This window comes from Balaenoptera acutorostrata, chromosome 20 (assembly GCF_949987535.1).
Source record: "Balaenoptera acutorostrata chromosome 20, mBalAcu1.1, whole genome shotgun sequence".
Lineage (NCBI taxonomy): Eukaryota > Metazoa > Chordata > Mammalia > Artiodactyla > Balaenopteridae > Balaenoptera > Balaenoptera acutorostrata.
Genome location: NC_080083.1, coordinates 5,570,945 through 5,593,589, shown reverse-complemented (window position 1 = coordinate 5,593,589; position 22,645 = coordinate 5,570,945). Strand labels below are relative to the sequence as shown.

Sequence of the window (22,645 nt, the reverse complement as noted above, 5' to 3'; positions counted from 1 at the left end):
AATTGTGCAGACAGTGGACAAGGTACCAAACCCTAGAACTGCTTGCCTTTCCCACTGTGTTGCACACTATTTCTTTCACCATTTATTTGACATAGCCTGATAAATAAAATCCAGGTCAGGAAATTGGTCCCTCCTCAGAGCACATATTGCATTTCTGTATGTTCCTTAAAAAGGAGAGCAACCCTAGTATTAAAATTAAAAAAGTAGAAAAACATAACGCTTTCAGGATACTTATTTTCTCACATTTTCCTTTAATGTCCCTTATTAGAGTGTGAGTGTGTGTTGAAACTTGTTTAAGATGGGATATTAGTGAACCCTGTATTTTGAGTCATGTCTCTATTTTTGCAAATTTCTCTTTTTCCATTCCATTTCTATTACCTAATTTGAGAAGCTGGGTTGCTTTGGGCCCATAGAGTTTTTCTTATTTTTAGGGGTCTGGAGGTCAAAATCTACTCCATCACATATAATTCAGGTCAGTCTGCATCTCTAGGAGATAGAGACAGCCCACATGATACAACCTGAGGAAGTTTAATTCAGATTTAAAATTAAGAAGGGAAACTAATAGTTAACACAGCTCTTTTTTCACTGTCTTTACCTAATTTGGTGCTCATAAGTGCTCTTTAAGGGTAGATGGGCATGGTCCCCTTTCATATATTAGGGAACTGACATTTAAAGTAAGGAATTTGCTCTAGTTGAAGTGGGTTTTAATCCACCTGGTGACAGGCAGCCTTTGCTCTTTCGACTCCTCTGCCCAGGTTCACATGGCTTCTCCGAGCTCTATTTAAGTCACTTCAGCCATTCAGGTCTGAGAGAAGAATCTTTGCCAGAAGTGATGCAGATTCCGGAATAGAAGGAAGAGATTATTTTAGGTTTCAGTCAGGGGGTGGAAGCTGTACGCATCCAGCCATGTTTGGGTTGAGTTTGGAGCCTCAGGGCTTCCTGATGCTTCTTTGTGTTGCAGAGTTCTGAACTTGCTGGGGCATTTACCCTGGCACTCTGAATTTGGGGGCATTTTGATTGCAAATCTACAGGCAAGTAGAAAACTTTAATTAGATGTTGAAAGGTAATAGAACTCTTTCAACACTATGCATAGTGTGGAAAAGGCACCCACTTAGCATAGGAGTTAATAGCATACATTGCCATCCTGGCTAAATTTGTCATCTGCGCAACTTACTGTCCTGCTAATGGGCATGGGTTAGCTTCTGGCCCTTTTCCCCAACTCCAGAAAGTCTCCATGTGTCTCTTCACACTCTTGGCAAGGTTGAGAATTAACGTGACCCTGTAGAAAGGATTCAAGGGCGAAGAGAGAGGAGATGGGCCTGACTTAGCAGCCACGCAGTGAGAGGGAGCGCTGGGGCCAGTAGTTAGCGCAGCTCAAGAGGGACCTTTACAAAGAAGCTGGCAGTCCCGTCGTGCACGGTTTGATTCTTGAAGGACAGCATGTCATTCCCCACCAGGGGGAAGGATGGTGGAAGTGGACACCACAGCAGCTCTTTCAAGCTGTATTATAGCTCATCTTACCAACAGTCACCCGAAGTTTTCAAAACGGGGAAGCTAGAAGAGGGTTGCCAGATAGATCTCTGTTATACATCTGACATATATATATATGTGTGTGTGTCTATCTGTGCCTGACTTTGCTGAAAAATAAGCGACATTAAATGGCTCTCCTGATGCGTTTGCCAGTGTCCCTGAGATCTGGGTTAGGTTCCTGCCAGGAGACAGTACCCACTCCGGAGTTAAGTCCTCAGGACAGCAGGCTGGGTGTAGGAAGGGCTGTAACGGAGAGGCAGAGTGTGGAATCCTTTGCTTTTACCTCTCTTGGTGACTGGGAATGAGAGGAGAGGGACTGGTCTTGTGTGGGTTAAGCTGGTCTGATGGGGAAGGTGCCATGATCGTTGCTCACCTGAGGGAGAGGCCAGGAATAATAATGACTCTGACAACATTAACCTGCGCTATCCCAGGCTCTGTGTTGCATGTGTTACCTTATTTAATCATCACAAAACACTTTGGGGTATTAGTATTCTGTTTTACAGACGAGAAAATTGAGGCTCATAGAGGTTAGATACTTGCCCACAGTCACGTGGTTCATGAGTTGCTCTCCCGGGTGTACTAGGCTTCCTTGAACGGGCTCGATGGTAACACAGAGCTTAGTTACAAACCGAAGAGTGCATAAGGTGGTCATCAGCCACAGGAAGGAAAGGAACTGGCATACGAGGGCTGACAAGATCCTGAATTTTTAAAAATGTGGAAAAGCTTAGTATTCATAAAATCATGAGTGGTTCCGGATGACGCAAATAACCTGGAATTACTAAATGAAGGTGGGTCCCTTTTAAGTTTGAGAAAGGTGAAGTCAGGAAAGCTCAAGGAAGTAACACAGCAGGAAATCTTGTGGAACTCACTCTAAGTACAATGAAAATACAAAGTTTGGATAAGCTTAGATAAATGCTGAGATGTTAGAGTCAGAATGGTATACTATGAGTAACTTTACAGTTGAAGGCACATGCCAAAATGTTGAGGTTGAAGTTGGAAGGCGGCAAGCTGCTGGCCTCTTCATGCTTGTGGCAGAAGGAAGATTTGGGAGCTTGGTCTGTGGGCCTGACCCAGTCAGTCAGGCAGCTGTGATTTTCTTTGTGTCAGTGTGGCTTCATACTGGAGTTCATTATCCCTTTTCAGCGTTACCAGAATCCAGGGTGTCCAGGAAACTATAAGGCACTACTGAGGAGGTGGGAAGCTACTTACGCCCCTGTCCCGCCGCCCCCCCTGCCCCACTACACCCTCAGCCCGGGCGAAGGGCAGTGCGGATGGTTGCTGTGCCCCATGAGGGCCACTAGACAATCAAAATTACACATGGGCACGCTGTTTCAAATTCTAAGATTACTTGATATTATTCTTAATTTTATATATAAATGAGGAAACGGGGGCTCAAGCAAGATGCCTCTTTTGAGTTTCACAGTTGGAACTAGAACGCTGGTCTGACATTCTTCATTTTGTTTTCTACTTTCTCAAATACTCTTTGCCTTTGGTTTTAATATACGCTTATACACATCCTAAACAGCCTTTTAAACGGATACAGACAAGCTCACTTTATTTGGTAAATACAGTAAATTGCAGGTTTCCAGTTATGGCCAGTTAAGGACTCTCAAGATTGAGGTTGGACGGTGAGAATGAGGGGAAAATGTGGTGGGAGAGTCCTGGTGAGAAAAAGGAGCGGAAAAAGCCCCACAGAGCTTTATTTCTTTGGTAGGCCTACTAGCACCCTGCCCTGTACATCTCAATATTTATTCTTGGGGGTCTGAGATTTAATGAAAAGAAACTGGGCTGGGGCCATGTACTTTCCCACGTCTGTACTGTAAGCACCAACTCTCTGACCTTTGTGGGTTCTTTTTTTTTTTTTGGCTGCGTTGGGTCCTTGTTGCTGCACACGGGCTTCCTCTAGTTGCGGTGATCGGGGGCTACTCTTCATTGCGGTGGCTTCTCTTGTTGCGGAGCACGGGCTCTAGGCATGCGGGCTTCAGTAGTTGCAGCACGTGGACTCAGTAGTTGTGGCTTGCAGGCTCTAGAGTGCAGGCTCAGTAGTTGTGGCGCACAGGCTTAGTTGCTCCGTGGCATGTGGGATCTTCCCGGACCTGGGATCGAACCCGTGTCCCCTGCATTGGCAGGCGGATTCTTAACCACTGCGCCACCAGGGAAGTCCCGGGTTCTTTTCCATATATATAATCTCTCTATATAGAGTCTCTCCCCCCACCCCCCCGCCGTGTGTGTGTGTGTGTGTGTGTGTGTGTGTGTGTGTGTGTGTCTGTATATATAGTCTTTTAGAGGTCTAGAAAGATTTAGGTAATGGCTTTTTATCTGATTTAATTGATAAGATTACATGGAGTTCCAAGGAAAAGGTGAGCCATCTGTTCCAGTTACTGTAGCCTGTGCTTGTCAGTTAGCAAGTCTTTTCTGAGTGAGAAATAATGCAGAGATAGATGTAGGTATGAGTCCTTAGAATCTGTTCATCTGGTCACTTCATCCATAATTAGGTAGAAAGAGCAAGTCTGTAGTTATGCTTTGAGAATTTCACCCCTTCCCTTTTAGCTACATGTATGGATTCTGTACTGATGACAGAACTTCAAGTTTTGAGAATTTTTTAGCATTTAAAAGTGGGCTTAACTTCTGATGTGTTAGGGGAGTAATTGGTGATATTCTAACATTCCCAGTTACATATACCTTGAATTTTTTCCTATTCATTATACTTTTATCCTTTAACTTATTTTTATACAACTATACAGATCCAATTCATTCTTTTTCACATACCTTTCAGATTTATTTTTCTTGCTCCTTTCCCCATTCGTCTTGCTATTTAGTTCACCTCTTTGCTCACCTTTTATTTTTGCTACCCAGTAGCAACTATTGACTGTATTTACAGCTAAAAAGAGAATAGTAACCATCGCCTTGAAATTGTTTCAGTGTTTCACCAGCTTCCTCTCCGGTCTCCAGGTGAATTTTCCGTTCCCTCTTCCAGCGGAGAGGGTGGGAGATGGGCTTCTGAGCTGCGGCTTCTGAGCTGCGGCTAGGCTCCTCCGTGTTTCCTATTCCACTGCTGCTTCCACAGTGCCAGCTGCCAGCTCCCTTTCCTCCTGACTTGTGCCAGCTCATTTTGCCTGGTAGGAGGCTGGCTGGTGTTTAGTTGCTTAGGCTTATAAGATCCACAGGATCCATTTTTTGTTGCTGTTTGTTTGTTTGTTTGTGTTTGCTTCTGAAGTCTGTTCCTGCTGCACATCTGGTGGGGGGGGGGCAAGGGGGCGAGCAGCATATGTGTGGAGCGTCAGCAGTAGAGACAGGTGTCAGGTGCCCCAAAGGTACCTTCATGTCAGAGTAGCTACATTAGCCATTTTCCAGGTTTTGTGCATTATAGGTACTATATCTTAAAATCCTAGGAATTTCAATAGCTGGATGGGAAAGACTACTTAAACATATCCTTTTTAGTCCTGGCTTTTTTTCCTGCAAGTTTTGATTGAATTTATATAACTACAGCTTGAGTGATACTCATTCTAAATTTGCTTTCCCCATTTTGCTCCCCAAAGCAATAATAAACACAAGCATAGGTAGACCACTAAGAAAACCAGAAATTCACACAATAGACTATGATGGCAAATGAATATTTTGGGAAGGCTTTTGTTTTGAACAGCTTACTTTACTGGGTGCATTTTACAAAATTACACCTGTATAAATATATGCATAAGGTATAACCAGGCCCAATTGAACTTGGAAAATATGTTTATGTTTCTAAGGAGAATTCACAGGTTTTCTTCCTATAACTGCTATAGTCCTACCTACCGTTTCTAGGGACATGGTCTTTTTTCAGGCCTACTTCACAGGAATTTAAGCACCTCTTTAGTAGTTCACTGTCTTATCATTTGAGGTTCGCTCACTGGCAGAATGTTGCTATGTGTGTTTAGCTCTCACAATTTATCAACTACCAAAGTTTTTGAGTCAGGGATAGTAATCGAGTAATTCCAAGTCAGTAATTTGAGTTAATAAAATAGCTTGTGATATGTTCTGAACTTGTAGATTGAAGAAATTGATAAAACTGTCTTAAAAGTTGTTCTTAACTTCCAAGGGCTAATAGCTATTCTTTTTATTGAATAGATGTGAAAATTAACCGTAAAGACAACGTAGCTCTTATAATTTAAACGTGATTTCAGTTTCATATAATAAAGTACAATTACGTCAGAAAGAGCTGAGTTTTTGAAGAAAGCCCGTATGTTATAGTTTTATCTGTGATAGTGGAGGTTATGTGATTTGAACTGTTCTTGAATGTAATATAAAAATGCTATGTCATGTTCTAATTTTGGTTTGTTTGATTTACAGTAAATGAACTGGAACTTATCTCTTTTACTTTAGGCTTTCAGATAAACTTCTGTGAAAAGGCACAAAGTAAGCTACAAATTTTATGATATTATGCTACCTAATTTTTTCATATCCATCTTGGTATTGGGAATGTGTCCACTATTGTTTCAACTAACCAACCATGGCAATTTTACTTTAAAAGAGCTTCCATTTTTCATTCATTTTCCAAATACAAAAAAAAAAACAAAACAACTGTGTTATATTCTTGCTTTCACTTGCAATTGAAATAGAAACATATATGTAGATATTCAAATGTATGTAAATATAGAAAGATGTATATAGATATAGACAGATATACTAGATTTAGAACGATGTATACAGGTATAGAAAGACATCTATTCATATGTATATAGTTATATAGAAAGATGTACATAGATATTTGGACTTAGCCATAATTTAAATCACAGGTTGAGGAAAGTTCACTTTTAAGATTGGAGTGCAGGGCTTCCCTGGTGGCGCAGTGGTTGAGAATCTGCCTGCCAATGCAGGGGACACGGGTTCAAGCCCTGGTCCGGGAAGATCCCACATGCCGCAGAGCAACTAGGCCCGTGAGCCACAACTACTGAGCCTGCGCGTCTGGAGCCTGTGCTCCGCAACAAGAGAGGCCGCGACAGTGAGAGGCCCGCGCACCGCGATGAAGAGTGGCCCCTGCTTGCCGCAACTAGAGAAAGCCCTCACACAGAAACGAAGACCCAACACAGTCAAAAATAAATAAATAAAAATTAAAAAAAAAAAAAAGATTGGAGTGCAGAAAGTATACAGTATAACTGTATTCTGAGACCTCATGCTTTAAAATTGATTTATTTTAAGGCATACATTTAATGAATTTTAATTTTTTTCTTTAAAACAAAATTTTTTTCTTCCTCCTCCCCACCCCCCAATATAGACTAGGATTTTTGTTTGTTTTTTAATAAATTTATTTATTTTATTTATTTATTTTTGGCTGCATTGGGTCTTTGTTGCTGCGCGCGGTCTTTCTCTAGTTGTGGTGAGAGGGGGCTACTCTTTGTTGCCGTGCACGGGCTTCTCCTTGCAGTGGCTTTTCTTGTTGCGGAGCACGGGCGCTAGGTGCACGGACTTCAGTAGTTGTGGCTTGCAGGCTTCAGTAGTAGTTGTGGTTCACGGGCTCTAGAGCGCACGCTCAGTAGTTGCACATGTGGGCTTAGTTGCTCTACGGCATGTGGGATCTTCCCGGACCAGGGCTCAAACCTGTGTCCCCTGCATTGGCAGGTGGATTCTTAACCACTGCGCCACCAGGGAAGCCTTAGACTAGGGTTGTATATTAGGGCGCCAGTCTTCATATACTACAGAATAGGTGTTCTATAAGAAAGCATAATTTATAAAGTTAAAACAAATGCATTTTAAACTTAAATGTCATTTGTATAAAATGCAGTTTAAAAAAATCCCAACTCAAGAAAGCTATTCTCCAGTTAACATAAATATATCCCAAAATATAATGTATTCATCTTCTGCTTGTTGACTCATAGAGTGGGGAAGAATAATGACCGCTTTTTCTTTTTTTTTGCTGTGCCGCGAGGCTCGTGGGATCTCAGTTCCCTGACCAGGGATTGAATCTGGGCCACGGCAGTGAGAGCCTGGAATCCTAACCACTAGGCCACCAGGGAACTCCCACGACCGCCTTTTGATGTACATCATTGTCTTTTCCCCCCAGCTTTATGAGATGTAGTTGACATATGACATTGTGTAAGTTTATGAGATGTAGTTGACATATGACATTGTGTAAGTTTAAGGTGTACGCATGATGATTTGCTGCCCTTACATATTGCGAAATGATTACCACAGTAGGGTTAGTTAACATCTCCATCACCTCACATAATTAGTATTTCTCTTTTGTAGTAAGAACCTTTAAGATCTACTCTTCTAGCAACTTTCAAGTATATAATGCTGTATTGTTAACTGTAGTCACCATGCTGTACCTTTTAGATCCTCTGATATGTATCATTCTTAAGTAAGTTAGTTCAAACGAAATAAAGTTTAACCTGGAGAAAACATTTCTGCTGTTTTAAAATTTTCTGATGGAATCAAAATGTTTAATTTCCATTGGTTGAACATTGTGACTTCCTTTGAAAAGTAGTTAACACAAATTTATTTCTTGATTGGTTTATCCATGATATAAATATATAATGAGCAATAGAGTAAGGCAGCTAGATCCTGGATAAAAAATTTTAATTGGTCCATTATTGTCATCCTTCTCTTACCTTAAATTAAAAATAGTATATGATTTCCTGCTTTTAGTGAACCTACATATATGATACATATCTACATGTAATGTAGTTACAACTTCTATTTTATGCTATATTTTAATTTTAACACATCTACTATGACAGTTTTTAGCTTTCTGTTTAAATATTTCGGTTAATATTTAATATACTTTTTAATTTTTATTTACATATTGACATAAAATCTAATTTAAGAAAAATGCTGACATTTAAAAAATTTAAAACTGCATTTGCATTGTTGCTTTTTTTCTCTTAGTCCTATTGTGAACATAAAACAAGAGAAACATTGATTTTATTAAATTTAAAATTGTGTATACAGTGACTATAAATGGCTCTGTAGGTAGATGTAAAATGCCTTTAGACTTTCTAAATGGTACTGTCCCTCTCCCACTGTTACAGAAATGATAGGTTTGCAGTGCTGCTTGCTTTATTACACGTGGCAGAACCTAACTGTGTATTCCCACTTGATGCCCACTTTTGGTTGCCTTCACTACCTCTTTACACTGCTTTCTCATATCTCCCCTTTTATTCCTCCCTCTCTCTTTGGGAGGTCCTTCTCTTAATTTTCCAGCTTTTGGAATTCATACAGTTTTATACATTCATTCACAAAGCACATGTTGGACACATAGGTACCATCAAATGAGGGAGATTATTGGGGCAGAAGTGAATAGAATAGGTCTCTGCCCTTAGCGGGCTCTTAGTGCAGGGGGCTAGGGTTGTTCCTGCGTTGATTGCAAGCATACGACTACTGATGCTGCAGATCGATTAGTAGCTGAACCCAGAGTGAGGTGGTGCAGGACCGCATATGCACTGGGCACCTTTGCTTCCACTGTTCTGTCATGAGAGAGAACTAACATGAGGGCTGCTGTGGGGTCTCATGATAGCTGCTTTCCTGACTGGAGACCACGGCAGAGGTCCAACAATGGCCTGTCCTGCTTTGGAGTCAAGCAGAGCTGTCTGTGCTGGCTCAGACCTCAGTGGAAGTCTTGAGGAAAGGGAGGGTTGGAGCTGGAATGATGGTATGGAGGGCCAGCTCTAAGGTGACAGCATTTATTTTTGAACTATTGGTTCCTATATTTTAGGGTAAGTTTTCAGTTGCTTACATATATTAACACTTTTTCCCAAGACTGGTCCTATGATTTGCATGTCGTAAAAATTATAAGTGCAATTTGGTAATGTTTGCAGAAAATCAGTTTTCCAGTTTGCTCTGGAATATAGCCATTAACTGTATGTTAGAACTAGTCACTCATTTCTTTAAAAATAAAGGGCTTGAAATCACCAAAGCAATGTTTTCTTACCTATTAGGGCATACTCTAGTGCCAGAATCTCCAGTTTTATTTTAAGGGTGTTTCAGAATTTTCAGAAAAACTACAGTTTAATTCATTAAAAATAATTACATAGCATACAGTAGTTGTAGGAGGGGATAGAGTACAAAGAACACAGAAGTACATATTGTTAGAAGTCCACTATGTTTGAGTCTGCTTCAAATGCTCAATTCTCCATCATAAACCAAAAAGACTTATTGTAAGATGATTCTGATGACTAATGGAAGCTCTGAAGGATTAATTTTCCCCCATTGTTTGACTTACACATAGTTTTTATTTTTTATATTGTTACATTACTGTTCCAATCAGTTTATTACAATTGCCTGTTACGAGTTAGTGGCGCTTTATTGGTGATGTGTGTGTAGGCTTTTAACACACACACAGACAAATAGTGTGAGACTGCATATTTAATTTTGGAACCAGATTTTTATAGAAATTCAATAAAAATCCACTTTGCACTTCATGATCTTTTTTTATCGATTATAGTTTCTGCATTTATTTGATTTTTGGTTTTCTAAATATATATAAGATAATATATATTTAACATAAAATTGTTATTTGAGCCAACAGTGTTATATTTCTTTAACACTGTTAGATTATTGAATTTTTCTAAGGTCTGTATGTAAGACTACATCAGGGGAAAATGTTTTTTTCCCATGTAGAGCTCCTACATTTAGAAGGTTGATTAGTTCGTCATTTACCATTTGGAGATAATGATTTTGTACTTGTAAATATGTTTATGTGATTTATGACTCAGTTTGAATGATCATATCTCAGTGGCTTTAATGAGCTAACTTGAAAACATAGTTCTTTAGAATATGATTTGCTTTGCTTTATAAAACCAATTTTTTGGGGGGGGGCAGGAGATTTGCCTAGAAACAGTTTTTGAGATGTGGTTTTGTAAATGTCAAATTTACCTTAGTGTATCGGCATTTTGACTTTTTGCTTGTATGAGAATTGTGACGCATTAAAGATCCCAGGGCATGGGGATTTTCCTCAGAAAATGCCTAGTAGAATCCTGTGCCGATCAAAGTGAGAGTAGTTAGGAATTTGGCAAATACTCTTAATAATTTAGTTTTCATACAAGGGCACTTTTAGCCTTTTTTTCCCCCCTTACTGCAGTGCATTTTCCGCCCATGGCTGTAGAGTTCTTGAGTGCTAAAGACAAGTTTTGGTAGTGTTGAGTTTCCGTAGCTTTGCCTTTTTTACTTTTGATAGCTCTAAAAAGATTTAATGGCTTTAAAAAATTGTTTTAGTTGAGAATGTTTGCATAGCAACAGGATCTTTATTTAGAAAATTACATGTTGCAGAGCTGACTGTTATCCTTGAAGTCACTAATAGAAATTAGATTACAGGTATTGATCGCTTTTGGTAACACTGCACACCAAAGTATTTGGGGGGAAAATGGAGGTATCCTAATGACAGATTTTCATTTCATTGTGAAACTATTTTCTTTAAATAAGTACCCCAAATTGTTTTTAAATTGGTAATAATAAAAATGAAACAGTAAAGAGGAGGAAGGGTGTCTTGTGAATCTTTCCAGAAGTTTGAGGACGTCATTAATAAGTTTACTGACCTGATACTGTAAAAGATGATGTTTCACTCAAGAGAGTATTTGACTTTACTGGAGGTGGAGTATAGAAAACCACGGAAAGGAAGGAGTGGAGGGAGTGTCAAGCTGTCCCGTGTTTAAAACTAAGAGCTTAGAACATTCAACTAATTAAACTTCTGTTTTCCCATTTTATGTAACAAAAATCTATACCCAATCACTAAAATTTTATTGTTTGGAATTTATTAAGCTCACCTAAGTTTTTCAGCAATCCTAAGAAACAGAATGACCACATTTGCTACTACTGGAGGGTAACGTGGTTTATTTAAATCTATATACACGATGAACTTAGTTACAAAATGAGACTATTGCAGGGTTTGCCGTAAGCCCCTAGGACTGAGCGTCTAGTACATTCATCACTGTCTGTGGACCATGATGAACTGCCAGGGGAAAGCCCAAGCTTTCCAACAGCTTTTATACTAATGGAAGCCCAAGAATCGTTGTATAGGCAGAGTCAAGGTTCGTGCATCCCCTTTATACCATGTACCATTCCAAGGGGAATGCTACCTAATTATCTTTGATCTTGGAAGTGGTGGGAACATTAATTCTTCCTGAAAATTGGTTTTGTTGCTAGAGGAAGGAAGGTTTCAAATATCTATTGCACCTTAAAAATCATTTGGAGAAGCTTACTGTGTGGTGTTTTTGAATGAGAAAAGAATTAGTGATTCTCCCACATTGCAGAAAGTTTCCTTTTATTTGCCAGTTGAAGTTTACTATGAGCAATGAAAGGATATTTGACAAAACTTTTGTGAGAAGTTTCCAGAAATTATTCCCAACTAACTCTCCAGTTAATCAAAGTGGTTTTCAATTTAGCTAATAAGTTTAGGGTGATGGTTTTCAAACAAGGTATAGTAAATACTTGAATTCTTACTGCATGATTTTATGAGTGCTTTCAAAATCCAGACACAAGTATCTAGATGAAAAGATGTTCTAGAAGAAACTTGCACCTGCCATGTTGGTGTTGATTTTCTCATTAGGTAGAAATCAGTGAACATTAATCAGAAGTGAAAATCAAGTGTATACATATTTACTCCCCTTCAGAGAACCTCTTAAAAGGTTAAGTAAACAGAGGCACAAATAGAACATTTAACAAACATATCTATACCACTAATGCTAAGAGGCACTGGGGTCTTGAAAGATGGATTAAATCTAGAGCCTACTCTGCAGAAGTTTATGGTCTTTGAGAAATTGAACATGTATAGACAGACTATGTGGTAGAAATAATAACAGATAACTCTCATTTACCGTGTGCCAAACCCTGTTCTAAGCTTTTTATTTATCTTATCTAATCTTATCTATCACTTTATTTAAATTATCTAAGTAAGTTATTAACTCTTTATTTCTTCCAACAATCTTATGAAGTAGGTATAATAATTATTATAGATGAGGAATGGAAACACAGAAAGGTTAAGGGAATTTTCTAAAGTCATACAGCTCAGGAGTAGCAGACTGTGTGACCTTGGTTTGGTCACAGGTTACATGCTATAAACCATAGTGTTTTATTGACTCTTGAAAGAAAGCAGTGAGTACTCATAGGAATGATTTTCTAAACCAAATGGCTTTTGAGGAGTCTTCACTTGAAAATTGTCATGAGATCTGGACATACATTTATATATCATTTTTGATTTTCTGGCCCTGGAGAGTTTCAAAACGTTATCTAATGAGCCTGACTGAACATTAAGTGGAAAGATTCCTTCTTGTGGCTCCAAAGCTAGGGACAGAGGGATCTACCACTAGGCAGAAAGTATTTTCAAAAAATCAGAATTATTCTGGCCTAGACAGATGCAGAGAATGGATTGCTTTGGGATTCTCGAACGACTTGTGTGTCTGGGGAACAGCTGACCAAGATCAGTAGGTCAGGAGACTGGGGAGTCAGTGAACAAGGTGGCCGTGCGCTGTGTGAGGACAGATTTGTGTACAGGCTCTTAAAAACGAATTGATGTCTTCAGATTTATGTCCCGCCTACTTTCTTATAGTTAGGGGTGGAAGAAAGCACATTATTTAAATTTTAAAAAACATTTAATGATAGAAGTTTTCAAACTTAGAATAGTATAGTGAACCCCATGTACCCATTACGTGGCTTCAACAATTACCAGCATATGGCCTATTTTATTTCATTTGTTCCTCCTCCCTCTACCTATCTCTACTAAAAAATTTTAAAGCTAATTCTGATTATCATTATTTCATCCACAAATGTGTTTGTCACACATCTTCTAAGCGATAAGGACTCTTAAATACATAACTTTAATGCCATTATCACACTGTTAAATAAACAAAACAGTTGTATCAGATAGCCACTCAATGTTCAGATTTCCTCAAATGCCCTACAAATGCCTTATTTACAGTTGATTTGCTCCAAGTTGAGGTCTCAACAAGGTCCACACACATACTGCATTTGGTTCATATGTCTCTTAAGTTTCTTTATAGTAGTTCCCTCTTCTCTCCTTTTTTCTTGCCATTTGTTCATTGAAAAAAAATGGGTCATGTTTTTGTAGCATTTTGCACATTTTGGATTTGGCTGATTACATCCTTTTAGTAATTAGTGTTTCACATTGCCCTGTATTTCCTGTTAATTTGTAGTTAGAAATAAGGGCTTTGATCACATAGATATTCAAATTTTTGGCAAGAACACTTGGTAGGTGGTGCTGTGTATTTTTTGTTGCATTATATCAGGAGGCATACGATTTCTGGTTGCAGCTCTTGTTAAGATTGATCAGTGGGCTTTGATGCCGTCAGTGTGTTTCATATGGAATAAAGTTCCCCATCAGCCTTTCACCTGATGGTTCTGGCTACCTTCAGTGATTTTTGTCTAGATTAATTCTTTCATTTGGGACTGGTTAACTTGTGTTTCTAAACGTTTGTGGGCTCTGCAGATAGTTGCTGTTGTCAACCAAGAAACAAAGTTTGTGTTAGGGGCATACTATCAAATGCAAATTATTGCATTGATCATCTATGACTTAACTGCACCAGTGCTGAAGGATATGAAGTACGTGACTGAACAGGGTTAGTGAAATGCAAGAGTTGCTTAAGAAATTGTCACTACTAAAAGGTGAATAATGACACCTGTTGGACAAGTACATACCAGTCACTGAGAAGGTAATTGCCAACTGGAACACAAGTAGCTCACGTGTTTTTTATATCTCGGATGAGAACTCCTATTTACTTCTAGTCTCACCAAACTGCCTTTCGATGACTAACTCTGGTTCCCAAGTACTGGCAAGATAATGCTTGAAGGACCTGAGCATTCTAATCAGTGAATATAAATTAATGAGCAAAGCTGGAATCCGGTTTGGGACTGATCTTAATTTGACAGAACTGGTCTCACATACCCACTGGTTCTTCAACTTCACCAGAGATCAAGAGATCTTCAAAAGTCCCAAACCGGATTCCAGCTTTCTTAAGCAACTCTCCCATTTCACTATCCCTGTTCAGTCACCTGTCTTGTAACTACACTATTAAAGTCTCCCTGTGGTGATGTTCTAACACTGATTTGACCTTGCACAATTTGTAAATAACAAATCAGAGACGTTTCAGTCAGGATACTCTCATGTACTATATATTTAGAAAGTAGATAGGGTGCAGTATATCCTCTTTGGGTGCCATTTAACTCTCTTTGTTAATCTTACTTTATTCTAACCTTTTAAAAACCTTAATTCATAGAATACATTTATGGGCAACAAATAGTACTTAACTGTGTCCACTAAGAAGTGAAAGTGTTAGTCACATCTTAATTTTTTTTTAAATTGGGAAGGATTATTCTGTGGGGTACAAAGAAGCTATTTGGATGTTGGTGAGAGGAGTATAATAGTGCTGTAGTTATTGCTTATACATATACAATATTAGCTTTGTATAGAGGATGTTAATTCGTTTTCCACCTCTGTTACTTGCTTTGGTAGTAACACTGTTGGATTTGAATTTGAATTTGGATTGTAAATTATTACTTAAAATTTCTTTAAAAAGATGTATAGGGTAATACAGCACTGAAATGGAAAAAGTTGGTTGAGTGTATAAAAGATGATCACAAGCCATGCAGCGCAAGGCAGTTAAAAATGCCAGCTATCTTTTTTTAAAGCCAGAGGATGGCCGACTAATCCATGTGTCATGAAGTTCTATAGTTAGGAGCATTTCTCTCGTTAAAGCTTGCTGGCTAACTTTTTCAGAGAACCTATTTAACTTCTAGTTACGCATCTTTCGATTAATGAGAACAAAAGAAGCAACTAATTAGATCTATTGGGAAGTATGGATAAAACCCCCAGTCAAGATGTCTGAGTGAAACCGTTTGTCCTAAAGGTGTTAAATCAAAACTTGAGCTTGGATTATTCATTTATTCAAGAAATATTTGAGTTCCTGTGATACGCAGGTGCTTTTTTTATGAAAAGTCACCAGAATGCTAAATCTAATTTCCAGTGGTCAAAAGTCATCCAGATGAATATGAGAATGCTTATGTTCAGATGTTGACTGTGTTCCCGAAGAAGCAAGGGGTTGTTATATAACAAATGTGGTATGCTCTTGGTGACTAGTTGAAAATTGTGTAGTGTGGGGCTTTGTGCCCCTCCTCTGCAGTTATTAAATTATTGCTAAACTACTCATGGTGTTTCAGAATTGGGGAAGTCATCTTTGAAATAAAGCTTCCCTTCTGCTTTAGGCAGTGCAAGCTGCAGGCTTGCTTATAGGTTTGGATAGCATAAAAAATCAATTACAGGTATTAATGGAAATAAGGAAAGATTTATTTCTTGAAAGTGACTTCTTTTGCCTTCAGGAAGTCTTAATAGTCCTCACTTCTCAGTGTTTCACATTTTGCCACTCTGAGGTGTTATCTGACCACAAGCAATTTTCCTATGTCAATTGGGTGCCCAACAATTCGGTTCAATTCTGACACTATCTACCTGGAGTTAGCATCAGATCTCACAAGTTAAAGGGTTCAGCCCCATAAAGCTGCCCTGACTTCAGATCCAGCTGCAAATGGGGTGCCGAGGCTACTCACGCTTCTGCTTGGCTGACTGCAGATTACAGGGTTCCCTTACCCACCGCCCCCAGGTTCACTTGTTTGCTAGAATAGCTCACAGAACTCAGGAAAACACTTTACTTATGTTTACCAATTTATTAGAAACATGTAACTCAGGAACAGCCAAATAGAAGAGATGCATAGGGCAAGGTGTGGAGAGAGGGGGGGTGCAGAGCTTCCACACCTTCTCTGGGCTTGTCGTCCTTCTAGCCCTTTGATGTGTTTACCAACCAGGAAGCTCCCCTGGCTCATCTTTAGGAGCTTTTATGAAACTTTCATTACATAGGTATGACTGATTAAATCGTTGGCCTTTGGGGATTGAACTCGATCTCCAGACCCTCTGCCTTACATGGAGGTTAGTGGGTGGGGCTGGAAGTTATAACCCTCTGATCACTTGACTGGTTTTTCTGGAGACCAGCCCTCCCATCCTGAAGTTTTGGAAGTTCTCCCCACCCCCACCTAATATGCAAAAACTCTGATATAGTGGAAAGAGGCTTGTTATGCATAATAAAAGACACTCATCACTTAGGAAATTCCAAGGGTTGTAGGAGCTCTGTGCCAGGAACCTCCAACAAATACCAAATATATTTTTTATTATATCACAGACAGTGTCTGTAGCAAAACTACCTGCATATAATAGACACATAGCTTTGAATCAGTAAGCTTTCTAGGCAGGCTAATCTATAGTGACCTGGAAAGAAGAGTGGGTATCCACTATCACTTTGGCCAGTGGATGGTTGATTTTGTTGTGAAAAGGATCAAGATGTCCTGTCTGCTAGGACTAAAGTGGTACCTCTAGTATGATGCTAAATTGTCTGTAAAAAATACAGCTTTCTGTATCCTAATCTACTTGCTAACTTAAAGGATTGAGTCTAGAAGAGTTAATTATTTATGACTGTGTGGGAATCCTTATTGGTATTTTGGGCAGATGAGGAAAGAAATTAGATAAGTGAAGAAATTAACGTTTGACAAAAATCTGGCTTTGTTGTGTGGTTAATAATATTATTCTAAGTAAACTCTTTAAGAAGAAGTCCGATCTGGTTGTTTTAGTAGCTCCCCAACTTGGGCACTGCTGTTGGCTGAAATATTCATCTCCTAGCCCTGTGGCCTGGAGCCGCTCACTAGAGCTCTAGGTCAGTGGTGCTTAGCCAAGAACAGCGTTGTTTCTCCTTCATTGTGTTGTGCACCTGTGCTTTTCTTAACACCGTGGCACATATAAAAAAGGTTTGAAGCACTGATTGAAAAAATACTGATGGTATTATTAGAAAATATGGTTAACGAGCTTATTTCATTTCTGGGTGGTGGGGAGTTAAAATGATGATGGCAGGATGCTGTGGGTTTGCCGAGCAGGAAGAGTGCACGTGATATAAGCGCAGTGGGCACTCTGGCTTCTCATTAGAGCTCAAGCAAGCTGCCGTGAGAACATCGCCTCTGGCCTGCGCCTCTGCCTCCACAGAGCCGCCGCATGGGCTCGAGGTATGGACGAAAACCGGAACAAGCTTCGTGACTTTTCTTGACACGGTTTTCCTAAGTTTGCATATTATGTGCCTTGTCCCACTAGAAAGAGGGCTACCGACAAGGAAGACTCCTTATGTGGATGGTTTTCCAGAAATCCTAACATCTTGCTTTTGGCGCGTGGTGAGACAGTAACTTAAAACTTGGGGGAGCTGATGAGGAGTTTCATTAGAATGTTGAAGGGTCCGATTGGGAGGCCTGCACATCACAGGAGAAGGCATCACAGACCGTCTGCACAGAAAGTTTGGTTGGAGTTGGTCAACACAGTGTTTGCGTGTCACTTGTCTCCGTGGGGCCCCTGTTGACATGTTCACGGATTTGAAGCTTAAGAACAAAAATGCCCTGTGGATTCGGCTGAGTTTGGGGCATTGCACAGATTTAAAGTGTTCTGAGCTCCTGGACAAGGTGCTGGGTACCTTTACTGACTTACTGTGCTGCAGACACTCCCCTCCCTGACTAGGTTTGTCAGCGCCACGTGTGGCCATTCAGCTTCTCTGTGAAGGGAAGCAGTGCAGGTGTATAGTGGGTTAGGCCTTTCGTACAAGGACTGTGAAGGATGATGGCGTAAAAGAGAATGCTAAACAACAAGCTGGGGGCACATGAAGGACTCAGAATTATTAGCACATCTTCCTCTTCTCCCCTAAACTGGGGGTGGAGGTGCGCTGACGGTATGGCTGCCACCTTTTGAGTATCCATATGGAACCTTCTCAAGGTGGGTGTGTAACTGGAATTCCCACTCTTCGATTCCCATGGAGGCTGTGCTTTCACAGTCAGGAGCATGGCATTGTGTGTATGTGGTGGTGGGGGGGAGATTGTGTTTTCCTGTTTTGTTGGAGATTAAAATATTGTTAACTTAGCTGATTCATATACCTTCAAAAATCTCAAATGATATAACTTATGAAATATTACAAGATGATAGGGATATGGAAATGTCCAAGTTGTATTAGCAGGTATATCAAAGTGCCTGTGCGTACTTGTATTTTTAAGGCCATTTTTTTACTTGTTCTCTAGGGCTCAGTAAGATTAGGTTTAGAGAACAGATTAGAAAGTTCTGATGTGAGGAGCTAGGAGACTATAATTAAAACAGAGACAAAAAACGCTTACTGCTGAAAAACAGAAAAGTAGAAAAAGAAAAAAGTCACCCATAATTGTAGCACTTTGAATTAATCACCAGTGATGTTCTGGAGAATGTGGCCTGTGTGTGTATTATAGGTTATCATATGCACATGTGCTTTACTAAAATGACAGTTTATCAGACACATTACTAATTGCCTGATTAAAAAAGAACTCTCGCTGTTAAAGTCAGTTCTAATGTCAGTAGTCTTGATGGTGTGTGTTCTTGGTAGTAGTGTAGTGTTCCAGTTATGGGCGTGCCATGATTTTTGTAACTAATCTAACACAGGTGCCTCTGCTTTGAATAACTTTCTTTGCATAGCCTTTAACTTCCTAAAGGATAAATCCTTAGGAATGGGTTGGCCGTAAGGACATTTTGAGGTGTTTGCTAGGTATGGCCCTTTTTATGGAGAAAGTGAACCAGTTCATCTCACAGCAGTGCTTTGTTTGTTCATTCATTTGTCTGTGTGCTTTTGTTTACTGAAGAAGTGTTAAGGATTTATGTGTCTGGTGTAATTCTAGACACTGAGGCACATGGGAAATGGTTTCTGCACCCCTAAAACTTAGGGTGCGGTGGGCAAGGTGGGCATCACCTAACTACAAATAGGTGTAAAAGCGCAGCTCTGACAAGTTCTGAAGGGACTGCTGCTTCTCATACCCTTTGTTAACATTGATATTAGGACTTTATTTATGTGTGGTATTAAAGGCAAAAAATGAATTTTAATGTTTTGGAGAACTAGAAGAATTTGATAATTTTTTCATGTTAATGGTTTATTTCTGTTCTGTTCGTATTCCTTCTTTTGTTAATTACCTGTTCATGCTCTTTGTGTATTTTCTAATTGGGATATATGCTGTCATATTGATCAGTAAGGCCCTTATATTCTCTCCCAGCTTGTCATTTCAGAAGGTAGTGATTTCAGCTGGGGCTTTGTAGTTCAGACAGAAGGATTTCCTCTTTGCCCCTCAGTGAACCTGGGGACCTCACAGGAGAGCTTGGGACCATGGCGATCCAAAGCCAGGATTCTGCTCAGCAGAAAGTTTGATTCTGTCTGCGTGACTGTGTGGACAGGCATCTCAAGCCCTGTTTATCTCGGTAAAGCCTTGACATCTGTGCCGTCTTGGTAATCCCAGGAGGGTCCTCCTGAATTAGATTGCTCCCTGGGTGTTTTTGAAGAGTTTGGACTACTCAGGAATTGGCTAGTTTAGTCTGAGGAATTATATTTGTTTGCTGGTAATAGACATCTGGCTCATATTAGTCCTTACCACAGTAGTTCTGCCAAGTAAGGGGTGGTGTTTATCTTGGTTTTACAGATGTGTGAATTACTAGACCACAGAAATATCCCTCTTTTTATCTTTATCAGTATTTCATTGGTGGTCATTTAGCATCTAGCAAAAGTACTTTTTCCCCCCTATTCCTACCCTTTAACTTCCTCCCACCATGTTCCTTTTTAATTTTGGCAGGATGCCAAAGAAAATAGTCTTTGTAATTATGTCACTACCTTGTCTATCCTTCTGTCCCCACTGCCTGGCAAACCACCTTGTGTATAAGTGTGATATTTCTGCACCTATGGCTATGTAACTTATTACACTGGACTTCCCCCAAATCTATCTTACACACAAAAGTGTCAAAATGTGCTAAAGGGGCTGTTGGTTTCTTAAACAAACTCAGCACTGTTCAGTTTCCAAAATGCTTAGCTGCATGGATGAATGACAGTGTTCTATTTTACTGATGAGAGTTCAGTGTTCTAAGTGAGATTTTGTGAATTTTTGGAAATTGCTCACCCTGATGTACCAAAGGCTGGCAGAGGAGGAGTAATATAATATTAGCTGGTAGTAGCTCATTTACTACTTCGAAGGCCTGAGATTGCAAGTCTAAAATGTAGAGTTGCCCATTCCTTCAAACTGCAAGTCAACATCCTTCCTCTCTTATTCTCTAGAGCTTATGAAATAAGTTAGGGCACTTGTCACAGTAGTAATTTAGGCAGAAAAGGGAATGAAAGTAAGTTCTTGTCTACCACTTTATTTCCTCATTTCTGAAATTGTTTGAGGTTGCATAGTTGGAATTGTCTTCCTCTTTTCCGGTGATTACAGATAATTTAAAAAATTATTCTGGTTACTCTTTCTGTTTTGAAGATTAGGTACTCAGATTTAGAGCCAAGGGAGAAATGAGAATTTAAGGCAATTCTTTTTCCCCCACCCCTGGTGGGATGCTTGGAATACTTGGTATCATATGAGTGATTTGTCCATTGTAGTTCAAGTTCCCACTTTCTCCTGTGCTTGGTTCTGGGGAGTCCCCTGTGGTGGTGGTAGGAGTTCCTTCAGAGGGACTGATTCTGATCACTTTTTCATTGTTTCTACCCAGCTCCTTTAGCATGTGAGTAGTGGCTTAAAAGAGCAGCTGTTTAATTTTTCATGATTCTATTTGTTACTCACATGTCTGCATTCAGCTAGTCGGTCTGTTGGGGCGGTCTCAGCTCAGCCGGGGTAGCTGGGACTTCTGGGCCTCTCCATGTGCTCTTTCATCATCAAGGAAGCCTGACTGAACTGCTTTCCATTTAGACTCGGTAGCTTTCCAAGAGGGTGAGAGTGCAAACTGCAAGGGCTCATAAGGCTTAGCTTTGGACGTCATATAGCATCCCTTCTGCTCTATTATTCTGGTCGAAGCAAGTCCCAAGGCCTGCCCAGATTCAAGAGGGAGGGAAATGGATGCCACCTGTTGATGGGAAGAGCAGCAAAGTCACATTGCAAAGAGGCGTGGACACAGGGAGCTGTGATTCATTGGTGGCTATTTTTGTAACAATCTACCACATAACCCACAATGGTCTGAAAGCTGAAAGGTGTCTTCCTTTCGGCTTCAGTATTCTGTGAGTCTGAGTTGTTCTGTGGTCAGAATTAGAGCAAAAGATATTCCTAGGCTGTAGGGAGTATGGATATACTTGGACAAATCCTTCTTCTTCAGAATCATAGTTCTGAATATTCTTGAAGATCCCATGCTTAGGAACGCTCCTCTCATGAGAACTGTGAGGAAGAAATTGCATATGCATGATATGGAGAAGTTTGTGTCAGTATTACTGGTGTTCTCTTAAGGCAGAGCTCTGAAACCAGAATTCCAAGGGTAACGCAGAAAGGCTGGCCCTTCAGTCCCTGGAGTGGCTGAGTGGGGCCGGAGGCTGCCGAACCGCCTCGGCCAGCTCTCGGGCCGGCTATGGTTTTGATTTTCTCACTGTGTTGAACCAATGTCCTCATTTTCTGTGTAAGCTATGGAATGAAAAAAGTTAGGCAGTATTGCCCTAAAGGATACAGCAGCGCTTTGGAAATCTGGTGAGATGAGGACAAATACTGTTTTCCTTATCAGTCAGTGTTCTTGGGTGGCAACAACAGAAACTTACTCTAGCTAATTTAACCCACACTTCAGTTGTCTGGGTCTGTCCATGTCAAATTTATTCCCAGATCAATAAGCATTTGAAAGTATTTTCTATGTCAGGCACTGAACTTGGGTTTTAAGTATACAAAGACAGTCTTCTGGATGGGAAACTTCTTCCATATGAATAATTTAAGATGTTTGGCATACTTTGTTTCTATCCTACTGTAGTTAAAGGGGAGGGTCTGTTTATCTCTGTTGACTGGTTAGGAATTGATTATTTGGTGACAGTCTTACCAAAGGAGTAATTATAATCACAAATTTATGGTCTTTCTTGATAATTACTTTAAATTATTTGTACAAATATTTTAATCCCTATTAGCTTCTAAAAATCTCCACTGGCCATTTATAGGATCACTTATTTCCTTATACCCTTTTCTCCCTGTGGAAGTTGTTGCAGGCTTTTGAAAAAAATCCACATTGATCTAATATCCTATTTGTTTGTAGTTTTGTTATTAAAAATATCTGAATACATGGTGACAGGTTGCCTTTAGGGTTTAGTTTTTTGGGGCCCTTGAGAAA

General features: G+C 39.8%; 1 protein-coding gene across 3 annotated transcripts in view; it reads left to right on the top strand.

The window, feature by feature from the left end:
- Positions 1-22,645, top strand: part of MAP2K4 (mitogen-activated protein kinase kinase 4) — a 104,569-nt gene that overhangs the window by 4,388 nt on the left and 77,536 nt on the right. For 2 of the 3 annotated variants that reach the window (XR_009006296.1, XM_057536002.1), the window contains exon 2: positions 5,890-5,922. The exons of the other annotated variant lie outside the window; for it this stretch is intronic. Coding sequence is in view for 1 of the 2 variants with exons in the window: in XM_057536002.1 (XP_057391985.1) it covers positions 5,890-5,922 (33 nt within the window). In the remaining variant the exon portion in view is untranslated. The remainder of the gene's footprint in view (positions 1-5,889; positions 5,923-22,645) is intronic. 3 annotated transcript variants of the gene reach the window in all.